At 39.5% G+C, this 20,524-nt stretch overlaps 1 protein-coding gene across 5 annotated transcripts in view; it reads left to right on the plus strand.

The window, feature by feature from the left end:
- Positions 1-20,524, plus strand: part of CREB5 (cAMP responsive element binding protein 5) — a 415,936-nt gene that overhangs the window by 2,950 nt on the left and 392,462 nt on the right. Inside the window, exon 1 of one of the 5 annotated variants that reach the window (XM_055347245.2) lies at positions 243-642. The exons of the other annotated variants lie outside the window; for them this stretch is intronic. Within the exon in view, the coding sequence (XP_055203220.1) occupies positions 640-642 (3 nt within the window). The 5' untranslated portion in view covers positions 243-639. Of the gene's footprint in view, positions 1-242; positions 643-20,524 lie in introns of those variants that run through there. 5 annotated transcript variants of the gene reach the window in all.

The following is a 20,524-nucleotide window of genomic DNA, read 5'->3' on the forward strand; positions in this document are numbered from 1 at the left end:
CCTAAATTTTCCCATATCCACTAGATGTGGATTATCTCAGTAGCGATATTTTTTTTATTTAAACAAACAATTGGACCTTTAGAGCAGCTGAACCCTGACAAGTTCTTAACTCCCAGGGTTTGAAAGTGTCCCCCCTTCTAGCATGGAGATTGCAGCTTGCTAACTAGATGGCGCACTGTTATTTGGTGTTCTCTGCTGCGTAGCGCAGGAGTATAAACTGAGCATGTAGCTGCTTGCGAGGTGTTCTTCAACATTTACAACAAAGTTGATTCTGTGTAGGGTTGGAGGCTAGACAGTTCCACAAATTTTTAGTCACATTTTCCATGTCAGTTAAATCTAGGGAGTTCAAGACTACTGGAAAAATTAGTCTCATTACTAAAAGAAACTTAGAGAACGAGGGAGGTACCAGACTCTAGGAGGTACCTCTGGGTTGCAGAAGTAATTGTAAAATACCAGACCTGTTCTTTTTACTAAAAGCTAGTTTCACTATCTTCTGGTCTGAAATACTGAGGCAAATACTCAAGACTTATTTTCTTCCTAATCTTGCTGGTGAAACAGAAGTTACTAGAAAGAAAGGAAGAAAAAACTTGATTTGGTGACTGCAGGAAGCAACACGTTGCTGCTTTTATTCTACAGATAATGGTAAGGATGATGTTTATTATGCATATTAAACAGAGAGAAAACTTTGCACTTAGTTAAATAGAACCAATGTTGTATTTTCATAGATGGAATTCAGAAATGGAGTTTAGATTTTGCACAAAATTTTAATGTTGCTTTTGTCAGTTTCCTGGGACTTATAGCATTTTATGTGGAAGGATGTGTGTGTGTGTGTGTGTGTGTGTGTGTGAATAAGACTATTATTTCCCGGGTAAAATATGTTCAGGAGCATATGAACTACAGTGGGGAAGCTATGGAGCATGTTAAGTAATGTGTCAAGCATGAATTCCCCTTTCCGTGAGGTTTCATGAATCACTTCAATAAGTATTTAAGTTTTAATAAGAAAGTTCTTGAAAAAGAAACCTAAAAATTAAAAAAAAAACAATAAAACAGTTTTCCGCATTCAAACCTAGATGTGTATGCCCCTGAAGGACGATTCTATGGGTTGAATATCAACTATTACTTTAGTTTTAAAACTTAAAAGAAGAAGAATAATAAAACTCACTTGTGTCTCCCCAGAAATGTTTCTCATTTTCCTTTGCTTATAGCATTTTATATGGATCGCTTATTTTTAAATCCTTACTGATTATAGTGGTTTTTATTTTTCAACTTCACTCATAGTAAACATATTCGAAAATATCTCCAAGCCCACTATTTTTAATGTAAATTGCTGGTGCCCATAAATTGCCTGTCAATTAGCGGTCAGTCGTGACCTTATATAGTTTATACCTGAGAAGATAGTTTATTAGAACATTCCAACAAAAAATTGGAAACCATGCCCTTATTTCTAGATCTCTGTTATGTCACAGCTTTTATTTGAATAGGTGGCTAAATGAATGGTAGTTTGTCAGAGAGACTTTTCCTGCATAGATTTTCAATTCTAGTAAGTTGAAGATTTTTGTTACAACGATTTGTCAGTTTCCCACACCTGCACATTCAAAACCAATCAATCATGGAGTTTCCATGATGGCAAGTTCCTAGACTCCCAATTTCTTACTATAATCTACTTTTTAACAATGAGGTATCACAATCCTACAATATTTTCTTGTCATTGGAGTTTACTTCTTACTAAGCTAAAAATTATTTTTTGGGTGTGTAATGTTCACTAGATCACTAAGATGTGAACTTTGTATTTGTAGTTCATTTTCTTCTGGTTATGTTGTTGGATTAAAATTGGGATTTGAGTGGACTTATTATTTTTGTCATCTTTTCTTTCTTCTCCTTCTCCTTCTCCTTATTCTTCTTCTAAGCAATGCAGTTAGTCACAAAATTAATGTGATCCTGGCTGGTGTTTCCCATCTATATGCTTCTTTTGCTTCTTACAAATTGGATTTCTACAGCAATTTAAGGTCTTTTTTTTTTAGAGGCAGCTTTCTTGGATGAAGATGGAACAGTGATCTCAGTCAATTCATTATCTTGTCCACTTTGACTACCAGCTGTATTATGGGAATCAACCAATGCTTAATTAGTGTTTAAAAATTTAAATCTATGACTATTTCTCTGAATTCTATTTAAGAAAATTATACAATTGAGATAAGGTAATAAACTGGGGGGCAATTGCCTTAAATATCTAAATGTGAGGAAGAAGCACTTTCGGTTATGCTAAACAGACTTAAAGACACAGAAGACCCTTTTTGTGTTGCTATTTGTAAACTAAGTAAGCTATCTATTTTGTGGCAATGCTTTAAATACAAAGTCTGGCACTTTAGAAATGACATCATGTTTAGTGTTTTCACTAAAGAATTATTACATTTCATAATTAGGGAAAAAATGAGCAATTAGTGTTTTTTGAGTATCCATTAGTATTCCATTGTTGAGAATCACAAATCATAGATTTAACATAGGAATTTTTTTTTTATAGAAAGAGAGAAGCCTTTTAGAAATTTCCAGATAGTGATAGCACTCTTCCAGAAACCCCACTAAAATTTTTGAAGCTCTTATTGAGGACTCTGGGACTGTCACAGTAAAAGATAAAGTTTAGGATAAATTCTTGAACCCATAAAAGATATTATATTGACATTTCAATATTTCTTTTTTCCAAGTTCACTGTATTACCTTCCCCCTCACCCCCCGAGAAATAGATCAGAATCAGTTTATCACTTTAAAAATACATATTTCAGCTGCTTTCTTCTATTTTCTTAAGGTTACATTTCTGATCTTAACTCTAAAAAGATTTTAGGATTTCAATCCTTAACAAGGATTGAAAACTACCAGGCTGGCGTTTGACTAGAACTGATTTGAGGGAGTTCCTTTAGGCCTAGAGATTCTGATGGTGAGATACAAAGGCTTATGGCTTTACGCGGATGGTAGGGCTAGGGGAGGGCCTCAGATTGATAGACCAATTTTTCATTTTACAGAAGAGACCCCTGGCTCACCCAAGGCCCAGAGCTAGAGAGAGCCAAACCAGGCTGAGAAGCCTGGTCCCTGCCTCCAGGTCGGGTGCTCCTGCCATAAATGCCCTTGTCAGGAATGGGGCATAACCTATGACTTTGTATCCTTCACTCTTTTCAAGCCTTTTGATGACTAATCTTTCAAAGACAAATTTTTATCAGATCTTTGGAATGAACACCTTAATCATAAAAACTGTAGTTTCTATTTCATTCATTCTTATATAATATCTGCAATGTTATTTTTTCTAATAAGGGCCTCCTTAATTAATTTTAACTTAAATTCTCCTTTTTTCATCATTATTATGAGACATACCCTGTAAAACCACACCATCCAGATTTCATTTGAGAGTAAAAACCAGGCAGGACTAAAAATGGTCTGAAAGACTGTCTCAAGAACAAGGCAGTGACTTTCTCTACTTCCTGTCTTTTCTCTATCATCTGTGAGGATGGGATCTGAAATATTATTTAAAGTTAAAATAAATAACATTTTTTGTCAAATAGAGAAACGGGTGATGTTTTCACTCTAGAAGGTGTACCTTTGCCTAGGATCTGTCTGTAATACATTATCTTTCCAGATGGATATACATGAGTGTGTTTGGAGGTGATGAGAAGTGAATTGAGTCTGGAAGTATGTTCTTTGAGGTTTGACTGGCAAAACTTGACCAATCATAACCAAAAAAATTCATGCATGCAACACAGAGGGCTCTAGAGCACCACACATTTGATTTAAGATGATATTTAGGCTGTGCTGTATTTAAGATGGGGAATAACAATGTCTAAATAGAAATCCTGAATGCACCTACTGCATGTGTTGTTTGGCCTCACCCACAGGTTTCCTCTCCAGCTGTTTGCATGCGATTTTATATCAGAATTCAGGTCTCTTTTTGTTCCTTTATTACACTGAGGAGCTCCTGTGTTGCAGGCATGATTTCTCCAATAGAACACATTTCAGCCAGTTTTATGCAGTCCTCTCTCTGTTGGCTTCCTAAGGGGGAAAAATACATGCAACAACAACAACAAAATCTTTGTTTTTGTTTGAATTAGCTGACTATTAGAAGAAATACATGTAATCTCTATTTGCCAGATCTGGTAGGACCATTTCATTTATCAAAACAAGATTTTCTCCTTTAAGTAAGTTGGCTTCTGACTGGCCAGGTATTAATTCATGCATCAGACAGTAGAAGGCAATGGGATAAAGTCCGTTTCCACCAGGGTATCTAGCTATGGTGAGGTGCACCATCATGAAGGGTCTGATTTGCCTCACTGCAATGACAACATTGTGCAGAAAAACACTGACTCCTAGGAGGAGAAACAATATTTTAGGCTCAAGCTTCTAAAATCATATCAGGGAATGATCCTGTGTCGAAGGTGACTGTCGGAACGCTGGGGGCCTCCAGGGTCATTTTCTAAACTACAGCATGACAAAATGTTCTCTTTGTCTATTCTCTGCATTTTCCTTCAGGTAGTGTTTTCCTAGATTCATTCTTTAACATCCATTTCAACTACTCTGCCTTGATGAATAATCCTGCAGTAACAAGTCACAAATGTGTACACAGCAGAGCAGAGATATTTTTCCATAAGGAAAATAGATTTTTATATCAAATCTTAGAAGAAACAATTAGCGAAACAAAAGGGGGGAAGAAGAGTTGAAATTCAACTGATGGCATAACAAGCGCTGTCCATTCGTGGCTCTGCAACAATGAGAAGCCTGAGACTGGAGGAGAGACGCAATCCCCAGAGAGCTGCCTTGAGCTTATTATGCTTCTCTGCCTCAGTTTCTTCATTTGTGATGAGAATGTCGGGCTCACCCAGCACTGTCCGGTAGTGAGAGCCGCAAATGTGAGCCGCATATTTCATTTTAAACGTTTTAGTAGCCACATTAAAAAGGTTAAAAAGAAACAGGTGAAGTCATTTTAATAACACTTTGATTTAACCTGATATATCCAAAATATTATCATTTAAACATATAATCCATATAAAAATGTTAATGTACTACTTTACATTCTCTCTCTCTCTCTCTCTCTTTTTTTTGGTACTAAATATTTGAAATCCAGTGTGTATTTCACAACTACAGCATATCTCAGTTTGGACTAGCCATATTTCAAGTGCTCAATATCCACGTGTGGTCGGTGACTATGGTATCAGACAACACAGGGTAAATCAGTGGTTTATGATCCTGGCAGCCCAGTAGTACCACCTGTGGAACCTATTAAAAAACACTGATACCCTTCCACTCTGACATTCTGATTTAATTGGTTTGGGGTGAAGTCCTGGGCCTCTGTATATTTTAAAAGCTCCACAAGTGTTTCCAATGTGTAGCAGAGGTTGAGAACCACAGTTCTAACTGATCTCTAAGGAATCTTCTACTCTAATATTCTATGGTTCTATTTAAGGAAAGGGATTGCAGTAAAGCGTTCATTCAGAGTTCAAGGGCAGCAAGCAGTTGTTACAAGCATGCTGCACCCTGCAACACATATTTAAGAAAATATAACTGATAAAGATTAAAATTTACAGAATGAATAACTTAGACGATAATTCTTTGCACCACAAATGGGCTCTGTTTTGTGTAACTTTCAAATGTGGGTGTTTTAAATGGTCTGCTTCACTAGAAATCTTAATTTAGGATTTGATTTACATGTAGCCTCGTAGAAACCCTCTGTTTTGGAAAAGGTCAGGATTCTCACATTTCAGTTACAGTATTTTGCCAGCTTACTCTTTTGCCCCAGATACTTGCCTTTTGTTGTTTGGGGAGGGAAATTTTTACTCCAGTTGAGACATCTGGATCCCCCAGAATTTTCTTCCTTCCAAGCTTTGAACAAACTTGTGTTATTGCCTAGACCAGATTTTCTCATGTCAAGATGTTAGTTATAACCTCCTAGACTTAAGGTATTCATTTTTATTTATCACCTTTTAAAATATTAGAAGAATCAATGTTTTTCAGTGCACATCAGAATGCTTAATTTTAATATACCTGTTTTTTTATAATACACCAGTCTGTGCATTCACTAAAGGATGCAAAAAGTATAAAATAAAAAATAATTTCCAAACTCCTCACGCACCTTCTTGTGAAGTCTACAAACAGAATTGTTTGTGGAGGGGAGGAGAGACCTTGGTGTCAGCCTCTTGTGACTTCACGCTACAGAGAGCCTCTGCATCCCCGAATTCATGAGTCATTTCACTCTGACCCTCTCTCTCCTTATCCCCTGCAGAGCCATCTATGTCCAAATACATGTCTATTCGACCATATCGCCTTTAAAGCATGACTATAAACTAGTTTTAAATATAAAATTACATGTTTTTCTACATTTTGTGGTGATATTTGTGTTTTCTGTAATGTCATTCATTGGAAGAATGTTAGCTTTCATTTATTAACACATAGCTCTAATCCCCATTTTATAGATGGGAAAACTAAGAGATTGCCAAGGCTAGGCATCCTGCTCATTGATTAGATAGGTGGTCGGTATGAGAAAAGAGCTCACATTTATTAGTGCCATGTATTCCAGATATTCCAGATAGAAGCACTGCTTTGGATTGCTTCCAGGTAGGGATTTTCCAATTGCTTGTACTATTGCACTTGTCTTTGTATTTATAAATAACATTCTTTCAGGTGCTTTCCCATGCATTATTTGCAGTTAAATGGTTTCCTTGCTAATACCTCTTACTTTCCAGCTTCAGGCTACATGTAGCTGGATTGATTAGTAAATACATAAGGATATATTAACTTCTTAACATGGAATCTGTTTTAAAAGTTGCATGGAGACATCTGTTGCAAACCTGTGTTTTTGGTAGTATCCAGGGAAACTTTCTCTCAGGCTACTTTGTGATTGACTGTTAAAAGTATTGTGTGGAGAGACAATGAGATTAATGATGTAAGTTACTCATCTGTTTTGGGGATTGAAGGCAAAGGCCTGTACGGATTCATTTGTTGAGCAAGATAGACTCTAGCCCTAGCTCCTAAATTATGTTTTACAAAACACTTTAGCCCTTGTCGTGCCAATGTACTGTCTTCACACTTGGTCTGGAGCCATCTGTGTTTAAGTATTTGGTTTTTGTTTTCTCCTAATAATGATGATACGTTGGGCTTGGCCATTTGCAGTCTCTGTCTGCATTTCTGTGTCTTTGATGGGTGAGCTATTGATTAATAGTGCAATTTTCGACCAGTGCCAGGGAGTGATTATTTTGGATTCTTTCCTCCAAGCATCATGCTAAATTTAAAGCAATTTTAATATTCATACATATACATGCTTATGGTGTTTATGCTTATATGAAAATAAATGTGTATATAAATAAAAACCTGGGCCAGTGAGGACCAGAATGTTAGTAGGGCATACACTTGCAAATGTGCTTATCATTTTTTTTAGGATGCCTATGGACACATTGTAACTCCTATTGGCCAAATATCTATTTGTAACATTGATTCAGATACATATTGTTGATTAAAAGATATTGTGAGATTAAAAAAATTGAAACCATATTTAAGACACTCCTTTTTTCTGAGAAGGCCTGTCTAAGCACACATTGTTTACAATTTTGTCTTCCAGTTTTGCAAAATCGGGTGACTAACAACCACCATTCTTAGGGTTGTGCTGTGTTGACGTCATCAAAGATGAGGGTGCAGTGTTTTGGCACCATGAAGCAGCATGTAATTTGAAATTGTACTTTTTGCGAAATGCCCATGCTGATCTCCAAACCATTCAAACACTAAAAAACCAAAACAAAACAGTAATGTCTGCTGATTGGATGGAGGCAGCATGGGCAAAGTACAATTTTTTTTTTTTCATGTGCTTTGGAAGCACTTACAAAAATCAGGGAGAAAAAGAGTACATATAATTACTTGACATGTCCTTTGGAAGGGACATTCTTAAGACAGACAGGTTGAGTCTTTAACCTAAAGTTCATTTTTATCCTTTCCAGGAAATGTGCTTTCTTTCTTTTTTCCTTTTTTTAAGCACAAACGTGGTTGTATCTTTAAAAGGAAGGCTTAAGAGTAAATCATGTGGCTGCTTTATCTTTATTTAACATTTAGAAGATATTTTAGGAGATCTATTTAGGAAGTCTTATATTCCTTCAGATAGTTGTAGTTATTTAATGCTTGTTTAAAAACATAAGGGGTTCTGGAGATTGGTGGCACAACAGTGTGAGTATACTTAACACTACTGAACTGCATACTTAAAAATGGTTAAGGTGAGGCCGGGCATGCTGGCTCATGCCTTTAATCCCAGCATTTTGGGAGGCCAAGGCAGGAGGATCACTTGAGGTCAGGAGTTCAAGACCAGCCTGGCCAATATGGTGAAACCCCGTCTCTACTAAAAATACAAAAAATTAGCCGGGGATGGTGGCGCATGCCTGTAGTCCCAGCTACTCGGGAGGCTGGGACAGGAGTATCGCTTGAAGGCAGGAGGCAGAGTTTACAGTGAGCTGAGATCGCACCATTGCACTCTAGCCTGGGCTTTGCAGCAAGACTCCATCTCAAAAAAAAAAAAAAAAAAAAAAAGGTTAGGGTGGCAAGTTTTATGTTATATATATTTTACCACAGTTATAAGAAATGGGGAAAAAGTTTGCTTGTACCCATTCCCCAGATGGGGGAAAATAGAGTGTACAGACCATTTGTTTCAAGTTAGATGCATCCACTTTAATTTTTTTTTAAATTTGCATTCACTTATTTTTATTTCAATAGCTTTAGGGGTACAAGTGGTTTTGATTACGTAGATGAATTATGTAGCAGTGAAGTCTGGGCTTTTAGTGCATCTGTCACTGGAATACTGTACATTGCACCCACTAGGTGATTCCTATTCCTCATCCTTTCCCAACTTTCTCCCTTCTGAGTCTCCAATGTCCATTATACCACTCTGTCTGCCTTTACATACCCCATAGCATAGCTTCCACCTATAAATGAGAACATCCAGAAATTTGGTTTTCCATTTCTGAGTTACTTCACCTAGGATAATGGCCTCAGTTCCATCCAAGGTGCTGCAAAAACATGATTTCATCCTTTTTTATGGCTGAGTAGTATTTCATGGTATACATATACCACATTTAAAAAATGTTTTATTTCCATAGGTTTTGGGGGAGCAGGTGGTATTTGGTTATGTGAGTAAGTTCTTTAGTAGTGATTTGTGAGATTTTGGGGATGCATCCACTTTACTGTCATAATGGGAAGGTCAAAAATCTAAACAGGACTTTTGCACTTTGGGATAATGTAGACAGATGACATTGGTATGTGTGTGATGTGATTTTGACACATAGGAGAATCCAGGGTAGCTAAAAGCCAGGCACGTAACACTGCATGCCTCTTTTCTGGCTTGGATCTGGGTGAGCCCTGTGTGTAGAAAGCTGTACCATTCCATTTGAAAATGCATTTGACCTTATTTGAGCAGTTTTTAAGAAATTTACTTGATAGCCTTTAGCACCATATATATGTATACACACACACACACTCTCTCTCTCTATAATATACCATATATATGGTATATATATATAATACCATATATATATAGAGAGAGAGTGTGTGTGTGTGTGTGTGTGTATATATATATATATATATATATATATATACTCAACTGAGATCAATGAAAAAAGTCAGGCAAGAAGCCTTGTAGTTTATGTCAGGGAATGTAAACCCACACTTCACAGTAACACTGACCAATGAGAAGCTGCTTTGTGGGGGACAACCTGGGAGTTGAAAATTTTGGAGACAGATCACAGGGGGAATGGTGGAGGAAATTAGAGATATTTGACTCGGAAAGGAGGAGGCCCAGGCTTGTGCATAATATCAAGGAACATTCTGTGGACAAGAGGATACTATTTCTGACTTATTCTCTGTGCTTCGGGGAAAAACAGTGAAAATTGCAGGAAGGAGATGGTTTGCTGTGTGGAGAGATGGAGTGTGCTGGGTTTGCTCTTTTGGCTCCAAAGAGGGAAGAATTTTGGAACAAGTAGACCTATACATCAATGGAAAGGACTGTCTCAGAAATTAGTGGCCTCCCTGGCATGGGGTGTCAGAATTATTATAGGAAGAGTTTCTAGAAGCAGTAAGAAGGAGGGCTGGGCCAGTTGCTCCTGGCTTTTTTTGGATTATGAACACTTTAAACAATTAGGTAAAAGCTATGAGCCAGTTTTCATGAAAATAACGTATAGGCAAATATTCATGAGAAGGTTCATGGACCCAGAAGCCATGGACTCCAGAATGAAAAAACCTCTGGGCTCAATAATGATGCTTGACGATGCTGTGGTTATATGGACACATGAACTTGAAATTGCTGTGGTTGAATGAATATGATCAGTTTCATGTGGTTCATCCTACATGTGTTGGTGCATACATTACATGTATTAAGCTATGAAAGTAACCAGAGCTAATGAACTTCCGGTGAAGTGTATAATCCGGAATGGAAATTCACATTCATTGGATTCTCATTTATGTTTCTCTATGACAGTAACTGCCTGTTTGCCCAATAGCCCATACCTAGACAACCACTGATTAATAACACCTTACATTGTTTAGGAGTTTCAAAGTAATTTAATAGAAATTATCTTATTAGGGTGATATAACAACACAGTGAAATATGAAGGATAGATATTATCCTTCCCATTTTAGTGGATGCAGAAACTAAGAATCCCAGGGCTTAAGTGGTATGTGCAGTCCCAGCTAAAGTAAGTGCCAGACATATAACTGGAATTCAGGTATCCTTCCCTCCCTTCTTCCTTTTCTCCTGCTTCTCTTTGTCCGTCCTCTCTGCCTCCATGCTAGCCACATACACTTATGGAAGCAAGTGTGCTCTTTGTTACTAAGAAGCAGCAACAACCACAAATAAACCAAGCAGCTCCTTTCCAACACAAATATCAGCACCCTGTCTGAGCCTAAGTTCCTTTCCTTCCTTCATTAAATATTAACTGAGCGTCTATTATGTGCTGGGTACCAGGGATACATGATCAAAATCAGACACAGTCCCACTCCTCGTAGAACTTGTACCAGGTAAGTCACTGCAATTTAGTGTTTCAGGAGGAGAGCGAGGGGGTGCAAGCCTGGAGACAGAAAACCCAGTTAGGGGCTATTGTGGTTATCCAGACAAGAGATGATGGGGGCTTGAGTTATGATGGTGCCAGATTCAAAAGCCATGTAAGAGGCAAGAGCAGTATGACTTGGGGATTGATTAACTGGAAGATGAGGGGACCAGAGAGTAGGGAAGATGGAGTCAGGATAAGCCTGACCCACTAAGAAAGTCTGGGTCATCCTTTGTGGTGCTGAATTGGGGGATGGTGAATTGGGGGATGGGTTCTGGCCCAGTGCCCACAGGCTTGTGTCGCATCCTGAGAACAGAAAATGGCTGTGAACAAAAATGCCAAGAGCAACTGTAACTGAAAGGTACAGTGCATTATTGGGTTCCGTGGCAGTACAGCTTTGGTAACTTCTCCCAGAGAGTGGCTCCACAGGGAGAAAGGCACCCCCTCCTCCCAGGGCGACCACATCTCTGGCACTCAGTGGGTCTAGGCTAGGGTATGGCCGGGAGTGTTAGCTTCCTGAGGCTGCTGTAGCAAAGTAGCACAAGCTCGGGGGCTTAAACAACAGACACTTATTCTCTCACAGTTCTGGAGGCTGCGAGTCAGAAATCTAGGTATTGGCAGGGTTGGTTCCTTCCCAGGGCCTGTGAGGAAGAATCTGTTCCAGGCCTCCCTCCTTCTTCTGTCTTCTCTGTGACTTCACATGGTCTTCCCTTCGCATATCTGTCTCCAAGTTCCTCTTTTTATAAGGATGTCAGTCATATTGCATGAGAGCCCACCCTAATGACCTCATTTTAACTTAATTACCTCTACAAATACTTTATCTTCAAAGAAAGTCCCTTTCTGAGGTACTGGGAGTTTGGACTCCAACATATCTCCTTTCAGGAAAACACAATTCAAACCACTACAGCAGGTGTGTCCAGCAAGAAGGCAGCACCCAGGTCAGGTAATAATGGGACTCTAGGAGAACAAGCAGATTGGGAGTGATATGTTTTATAATCAGACATTTTTTTAGCACATGCTGAAAATAAACCTCAGATAGATCCCTGGAAAAACCTGGAACAAGTCTTCGGAGATGGGGATCCATATGTTAATTACCAACTATGGACATAGCCAGCAAAACACAGCAAAACAAGCCTACTCTTAAAAATAGATATATACATGTTGCACTGACTGACAAATTTTTGCTAATGTAGGCATTACCCTTGGTTTGGCCTTGAATTTGTCACCAGGATTTGTAAAAGAGCAATGCTGAAAGGTTAACACCAACTTTTAACCATGAGAAGAAAGAATTAAATACAACTATAGTTTGGCACTCTGGCAGCCTTAACAATTATTGTTTTGATGTGCTAACATTTACTGACAAGGACAAAAATCACCCATTCCCATAAACACACACACACTAAGCTAAGTATAAATGTTTCAATGTGGGAAGGAAAAAAATTCTGATTTTCTGGTTGTTGATGGATGATTTATGTCTATGTGCTTCCTTTGCTTTGCACAATGAAAAGACAAAATTCTGCATTTTAGAAACACATCATAATAAAAAGACAACTCAGTTTAAAATGGGCAAAGATCCGACTAGACAGTTTTTTAAAAAATTTTTATTTTAGGCTCATGGGTACATGTGTGGGTTTGTTAGATAGGTAAATTCAATGTCTCGGGGGTTCATTGTACAGATTGTTTTGTCACAGAAAATTTTTAAAAGAAAATATACAAATGGCCAGTAAGCACATGAAAATATGTCCAACATCACTACCTATCAGGGTTACTTGTAATGGCCAAAAATGTGGAAATAACTCAAAGCCCATCAACTGTTGAATAGATAAGCAAAATATGGTGCATCCATATATTGAAAAATTACTTGGTTGTAAAAAAAAAACTACTGAAATATACTATAACATGAACGAACCTTGAAAACATGCTCAGAAAAGGAATCCAGCCATAAAGGACCATATATTATGTAATTCCATATATAGGAAATGTCCAGAATAGGCAAATCCATAGAGACAGAAGGTAGATTCATGATTGCCTAGGACTGGGGGTGGGGTGGGGAGTTCAGGGGTGACCATTGAAGAGTATGTGATTTCTTTTGGGGGTGATGAAAATGTTCTAAAATTGTAGTGATGGTTGCACAAATCTGAATATTCTAATGTCATTAGATTGCATGCTTTAAGTGAGTGAATTGTGTGGTATGTGAATTAGGTCTCAATAAAGCTGTTAAAAAAAGATAACACATCATGGAAGAAAACATGGGCTGCTAAATTCAGTTAGAATACATGCCAAATAGGGCATGTTGATCCAACAGCTTCTCTGCATATTTGGGATGAGTAGCTGTTGATAGGGCATTTCAGACCTCAGTCTTACAGCATTTATCATATGTATCTCCAGCTTGCACCTCTCTCCTTGGCAATGGCCTTCACTGCGCCTTTGACATGTTCCAACTGCGCCTTTGACATTTTCCTCTAGAGGCACTGCTGCTTTTCCTTAATTTTCAAATTGTTCAAACACAAACTCATCCTTATACCAGTTCTTCTCCTGACACACCCATTTCAGTGAGGGCCACCACTGTCCTCTGGGCCCCCAGATTGAGGCTTCATGCCCTTCACTGACTTGGCCCTTTTCTTTGGTAGTCTTGAACATATCATTGCTACATCTTCTGGACTCTGCCTTAGCAGTGTCCTTGCCCTGTCTCCTTCTAACCCAATTCCCCCTATTAACTGAGAATTAAGGGGAGCAGAATTATTTATTGAGTCTTTAGTGAGACTCCTCTCTTGCTCTACTATGTCAACCTTCATAACAAACTTAGCAAAGGGCTACAATTACCCTTTTTTATAGCTAAGGAAAATAAGGCTTAGAGGATAAGGGACTTGACCAGTGGGACAAAACCAGTAACTGGAGGAGTTGGGTTTGGTCCCAGTTTTGTCTGGTCCCTGAGCTCATACTCTGTCCATTCTAGCTACAGAGAATTGCTCCCTTGCATAGCTCTGAACATCCCATTTCCCTTTTCAAGAACCTTCACTGGTGCCCTGTCTCAAGGCCCCTAGGCCCCTCAGCCACATCCTTGTAGGTGTACTCCATATTCAAGACAGATCCACTGTGGTTTGTGTTGAGTGCCTCTCTGGCATGTTCTTCCCTGGAACATCTGCAATCCTCTAGTACAGTGGTTCCAGACACACACGTGCACACATTCACCCAGACATGCTGCATTCACCTCCTGCCTGTGAAAACAGTACTCTCCAAGGCCCATCTCAGTCATCATCTCCTGATCTGCAAAACCAAAAGCAGAATGCAAAATTAATTAATTCCTTAGTGCTTTGTTAATCTTTTTCTTATGGTTTTAAGAAAATGTATCTTCTATTGTGATTATTTTTGTGTTTTTCATAAGCTCCCTCTCCTGGATTGTAAGCTCCATGACAGCAAGAACTGAATCTTGCCTAGTTTTGACTTCTTTCATCGAATTAGCATAGAGTAGATGGTGACACACAGTAGATGGCAAATTAATTTTGCATGAACTGACTAAAGAGACACTCACTCATTGTTGCCATAAGCTTCCTAGAATCAGCATGAGATGTTAACCAGCCTGGTGAGAGTTCCTGGAGGACCACCCTAGGAAGATTTTTTAGGTTTACTGATGAAGTCCCCTTCTCTCAGTATCACATTAATTTTAAACTCTGTTGCTAAAAGACAACTGTCATAATATTTTAGAAATCAAAAACGGAGGTGAATGAATCCATCACCGAGAGTCTTATAACCCTAAGGAAAAACTGATTTTTCATTTTTACATTCTCTTGCATTCTTTGTGCAGAGAGGAACATAATTTGTAAATAGTTTTAATAGAGCATTGACATATTTTAAAATTCTGCTTCCTTCACTTAAAACTATACCACAGACATGTTTTCATGTCGCTACATAGTTTTCAAAACTATGATTATGCATAAGATTCCATTGAGTTTCTATGCCATAATTTCTTAACCAACCCCTATTGTTTGACATTTAACTTTGCTGTGGATTTTTAAAAAATGATTCTAAAAAACACACGACCAATCTTTTGGCAAGAGAAATGTATACTCTGACGACATTAATCTCCTTTCCCTTAGGCTGGTTGAAAAATCTTCCTTTAGGGTTGAGCTTAGGCACAATTGTGACAGAGACTGAGTTTGTTTTGGATATGCTCACACTTTATTCCTTCTATCTCTGCCCTTCCTCCTCTCAACACATTGTATTTCCCCCACGGTGCCTGTCACAGGGACTTGGGGTCTGCCCTCCTCCTCCAGAGACTGACCTACCTCCCATGAACTCTGCCCTCCTCCTCACCCCTCCTAGCCAGACTTCGCTCTCCTCTTGCATTTCCAAAGCCTCAATCTTAGTAAGATACTAGGCACTCAATCTATTTCTTTTCTGGGTTTATAATATTATACAAAAGAACTTCCGGAGATGGCTATGTGATAACCCAGCCAAGCGCATCACTAAAGGTGGATCTTTGCTCTCTTTAGTTAGGACCCTTCCAGGTTCTAAGGATATGGCAGTGAACCAAACAAACAAAATCTCCATAGATAGGTAAATAACACCTAATATAGTAGTAAGCGCTAAAAAGAAAGATAAAGCCAGGGAAGTGGATCAAGTGTTCTCTTTCATGTTTCAGTTGGAATAGTCCAGGAAGGTGGACTTTCAGATAAGGTGACATATGAGAGGAGAGCCACCAGGGAAGGGAGGAATTCCTATGGAGATGTGGAGAAGGAGCTTTCTAGGTAAGGGGCTGCTTGGTACAAGTGCCCTGCTGTTTTGGATGGTGTGCTTGAGGAACTGCAAGGAAGCAGATGTAGAGACAAGGAGGGAAGCAGTGGGAGCTGCTGGGTGGCTGATCATCCAGGGGCTTTAAACCGTGCCGTGATCTCTGGATATTAATCTCAGCCAGGTAGGAAGCTATTGGATAGTTTTGGGTAGAGCATCTATCACTTATAAAGCCCTCCATTGTGGTTGGAGGATCGACTGTGTAGGAGCAAGGGTGGCAGCTGGAAGACCCATGAGGAGGCAAGAGACAATGGTGGGCTGGACTGGGTAGGTTCTGGGAAAGGTGGTGAGAAAGAGTTGGATTTTGGCTTATTTTGAAGGTAAACCTAGCAGGACTTGCTGATGGATTGGCTGTGAAGATAAGTAAGAAGTCAGGGAAGATATTAAGGTATTTGACCTGAGACAAGGATGAAGTTGTCATCGACTGAGATGGGGAAGACGGCAGGTAGAACAGGGTCAGTGCGGGAGACCAGGAGTTCAGTTTTGGGCATGTTGTATGTGAAGAGATGCTGAGTCAATGTGAGATGCTGAGAGTGGAATTCAGGGAAGGGGTCTCAGCTGCAGATAGAGTTAGAATCAGGATCATAGTCTTGGGCATCAAATAGGCCAGCCTCATCTCACAGCACACAGCCCTTTCCGGAGTGAGCCCCAGCCACGCTGGGATATCAGGTCCTCACAGGGACCACAGCTTCCTCAGCCTCAGGGTCTTGGCATATGCTTTCCCTTCTGCCTAGACCATCCGTGCTTCCCCGGGTTTCCCAATCTCAATATGTCCTGAACTTTTCCTCCATGGCACTTAAATCAATTTTATATTCCTTGTGTGATGTTTAGTTTAATTTAAAAAAAAGTTTTTTTTTGAGATGGAATCTCACTCTGCCACCCAGGCTAGGGTACAATGGCACAACCTTGGCTCATTGCAACCTCCCCCTCCCTGGTTCAAGCGATTCTTCCTGCCTCAGCCTCCTGAGTAGCTGGGATTACAGACACTTGCTACCATGCCCAGCTAATTTTTGTATTTTTGTAGAGATGGGGTTTCACCATGTTGGCCAGGCTGGTCTCGAACTCCTGACCTCTGGTGATCTGCCTGCCTAGGCCTCCCAAAGTGCTGGGATAATCGGTGCCAGCCACTGTGCCCGTCCTAAAATAATTAAAATCCACATTCCCACCACAATCTAAAATCTGAAATGTCAGGGATAAAGCATATTTTGTTCATCACCATTTTCTCAGCATCTGGCACATGGAAGACACTTCTTCAATATTTGCTGAAAGAACCAATGACTGTTATTAATGTAACACTTTACACTTGATGCATCGCACCTCCTTTCCTGGTAAGAGGAAGCATCCTTACTGCTTTTCTTATCTTCTTAATTTAGTGGCTCCACATGCCTTGGGAACAAACGCTTTTTTGATAGGTAATATTTGAGGAGGGACTGGGCTGTCATTGGGGATGGAATTATTGCTTGGCTGAAACTCTGAAAAGAAAAGGAATTTAAGGCTTATATAAACTTCCTAATGAAAATCCCCCACCTCCTGTTTCCTGGTCAGCTACTTTGTTGCATTTCTATGGACACCTTTATCTAACATCGCCTGAGGTTATTTTATAGTGACCTTTGACAAGGCCTATTACTTTCTAGTTGCGAAGTTTATCAAGGTGCTGGGGGCACAGGGAAGGGTTAGAGGCGTTGTGTCGGGATCTGAGCTGGCTGGCACCTCCTTTGCTGCCTCCAGCCTCATCCTGGGACATGACAGGAAATGATAATGAAAGAAAGAGATTTGCTTTACCAGGAAAGGCTTGTTAGCTCACAAAAGAGCTCTTGGTCTCTGTCGTTGGCAGCATAGGGCTGTATGTAAAACAGGATTACATGAGGGAATTAATCTCTCTACTGTCTTTAAAAAAGCTGGAGTAAGCTTTCAGAGGTGCCTGTGTTGTTTGGAAACACACACCCTGGCTCCATGGATACATATTTGTGTATTACACATTACACATGTATGTACAGACATTATTGATCGATTGATGTGTGAATATGTTTGTTGGGGAATTCATGAAAGAGGCCCCATCTTTATAGTTCACATTGCTGTGGGAGGCATCCACTCCACGACTGTGTATCAAGCTGAGCATTTACAGTGCTAAGCGTGGAGCTAGGCACTGGGGAAATGGTGGCCAAGAAGAGAGAGGAAGTCCTTGCTTTCAAGGAACTTTTGAAATCTGATGAGTCTCAATCTCTTCTTCTGTAAGATGGGCATAATAATAATGCCTACTTCACAGCCTCTTCAAGAGGAGTCGATGGCCATGAATGTGAAAACACCACTTGGATTTTAAAATGCTATGCAAATTATGAGCGGCCGTTATGATTGATGTAGCAAAATATAGCTATTTGGGAATAAATACTGGCTAATTTTTTGTAGTTCTGAATATTCTTTATCCCTATGCAATCTAAGGTTTTACCCTTATAATTTAGGGGGCTAAGTTTTCTTTTGCTAGCATCCTAACAACAACAATAACAAAAATGTCAAGTATGTAACTTAGCTTGTAAACAATTGGATCAGTTAGCTATTGCTGTATGACACATTAGCATCGTCCCCCTAACAACGTACATTTATTGTCTTAGAGTTTCTGTGGGTCAGGAATCTGGGTGTGGTTTCTTTGTGTCTCTGCTCTGGATCTGTCACAAGGCAGTGATCAAGATACCTGCCAAGGCTGTAGTCACCTCAAACCTCAGTGGGGGAAGATCTCCCTCCAGACTCACCTGGTATTGCAGGCCTTAGGTGATCCACACCAAGCTCACTTGTATGGCTGTTGGCTGGCTTCCGATTCTTGCTGGCTGTTGGCCTGAGACATTAGTTCCTTACTACGGGGGGCTTTCCATAGGGGAGCTCACAGCATGACAGCTGGCTTCCCCAGGAGCAAGCAAGGGCTCCAAGGAGGAGAAAGCAAGAGATGGGAGTCTCAGACTTTCTTTGGGTTCAAATCACTGAAGTGACATCCCATCTCATTTGCCATATTCTATTCATTAGAAGCACATCATTGGGTTTAGCCAGTACCTATGGCAAGAAGAAGATACAAGTTTGTACCAGAGGACGGGTCACTGGAAACATCTCAAAGACTGCCTGCCACAGCAATACATGTAAACAGGACTATGAGTTAATGCTGTATCTATGGCATTCATAATGTCACACTACTTGAAACGAAAGAAATAAAAGAAGTAAGCACATTGTTCCCCCAAGACAGTTAAGATAGGCAAGGAAAATTGGCGTTAAAGCCTCCCAGATTTTGAGTTGCAATCAGTAAACAACCCTGATTTTTTCTTTTGCTTGTGGCACTGGCTCATGCTTGGACATTTACACTCTTTATTTAGCAAGAAAGCATTTGAAAGGTACGTTTCAAATATTGGAGGTAAACAAAGGTCAGTCTTTCCTAAGCAAGAGTAGCAAAATCAAAAATATGTTAATTTTAATTTGCCAGTTCACAGATTGATGTATCCTCCATTCACTTGATTACTTTTTTTGACCCACACCTGAAAACAAAGCTCTTCCAGTCACTTGAAGTTGAAGAAAAAGAAAATTTTAGGTACAGAGGAGTTCTGGTGGTATGAGAATGAGCTTTGCCATGGTTTAGAAAAAGGAAAAAGTCCAGTGTGGGCAGAATGTGGTGGACAAGGGGCAAGTGTGACCAGATGAACTCTGGGTTGGGGGCCTGGGTCACTGGAGGTATGGTGAGCAGATAGCTGTTTAGATTTACATCTAAATGCAATGGGGAACATTTGCAGGATTTGAGGTGACTGCAAACAGCTATGCCTTTTTTTTTTTTTTGCTTTTTTTTGGTTGTTGATTCTGACTGAATTAGCTATACTGCAGTGAGCTGTTGCTGAAAGAGATTCTGATGTCTGTTAACCAAAAGCCATGTTTGGGCAAAGATAAAAACATGCACTGAACTTTGTAATAGGATGTTATAATTATGCAATGTGTTTTATATGGAGTTGGAGCGTTGTGTGTTTTGCCCAGCCAATGGCAAGGACAATGTGGTAGATGCATCTGGAACAAGGTCCTTGGATCATAGGGATTCCTAGTATTAGTTTCATGTGACAGAACTTACAAGAAATTCATTCAGAAAAACACCCAGTGTAGGAGTCATTTGGCATAATCTGTGCATATTTTCTCAAACAAGCAGCAATCATTTTTCAGTTGTGTCATCTATGGCTGTCGCTCGTACGCAGTTTTGTGGCTCTTTTGCAAGCCGGCAGGCACACAGCGGTCATCGGGGATTTTCAAATGAGAGTGCACCATTTAAAATTAGTGGTCTTTGTAACTTCTCTTTCCTCCAAATTTCCCTTGAAGCTGACCTTGTGAGAAAAACACTCTCCATCTATTTTTCCTGAAAGAGTAACTGGGAAAGGAAAAGTTCTTAAGTCTTAACACTGGAATTCAACCAATTCTAATCCTAAAATCTTTCTAGTGTGTTCCTGTCCGAGTCAGAAAGGAATAAAGGAATTTTAGATGGCTTGAACAAAAATCGTGAAAAAATGATAGCTATATCTCAAGTTCAGGGATTCCCTCAACTTTCTTCTTTTTAAAATTTAAAGATAAATTTACTGTTTTCTGATTCAAAAATACTCATTGTAGAAAATAAAAAAGAAGAAGAAAATTCTAACCAAAGATGATCACCTATGGTGATTTTGATACATATC

The sequence above is a fragment of the Gorilla gorilla genome, chromosome 6, assembly GCF_029281585.2.
Source record: "Gorilla gorilla gorilla isolate KB3781 chromosome 6, NHGRI_mGorGor1-v2.1_pri, whole genome shotgun sequence".
NCBI lineage: Eukaryota > Metazoa > Chordata > Mammalia > Primates > Hominidae > Gorilla > Gorilla gorilla.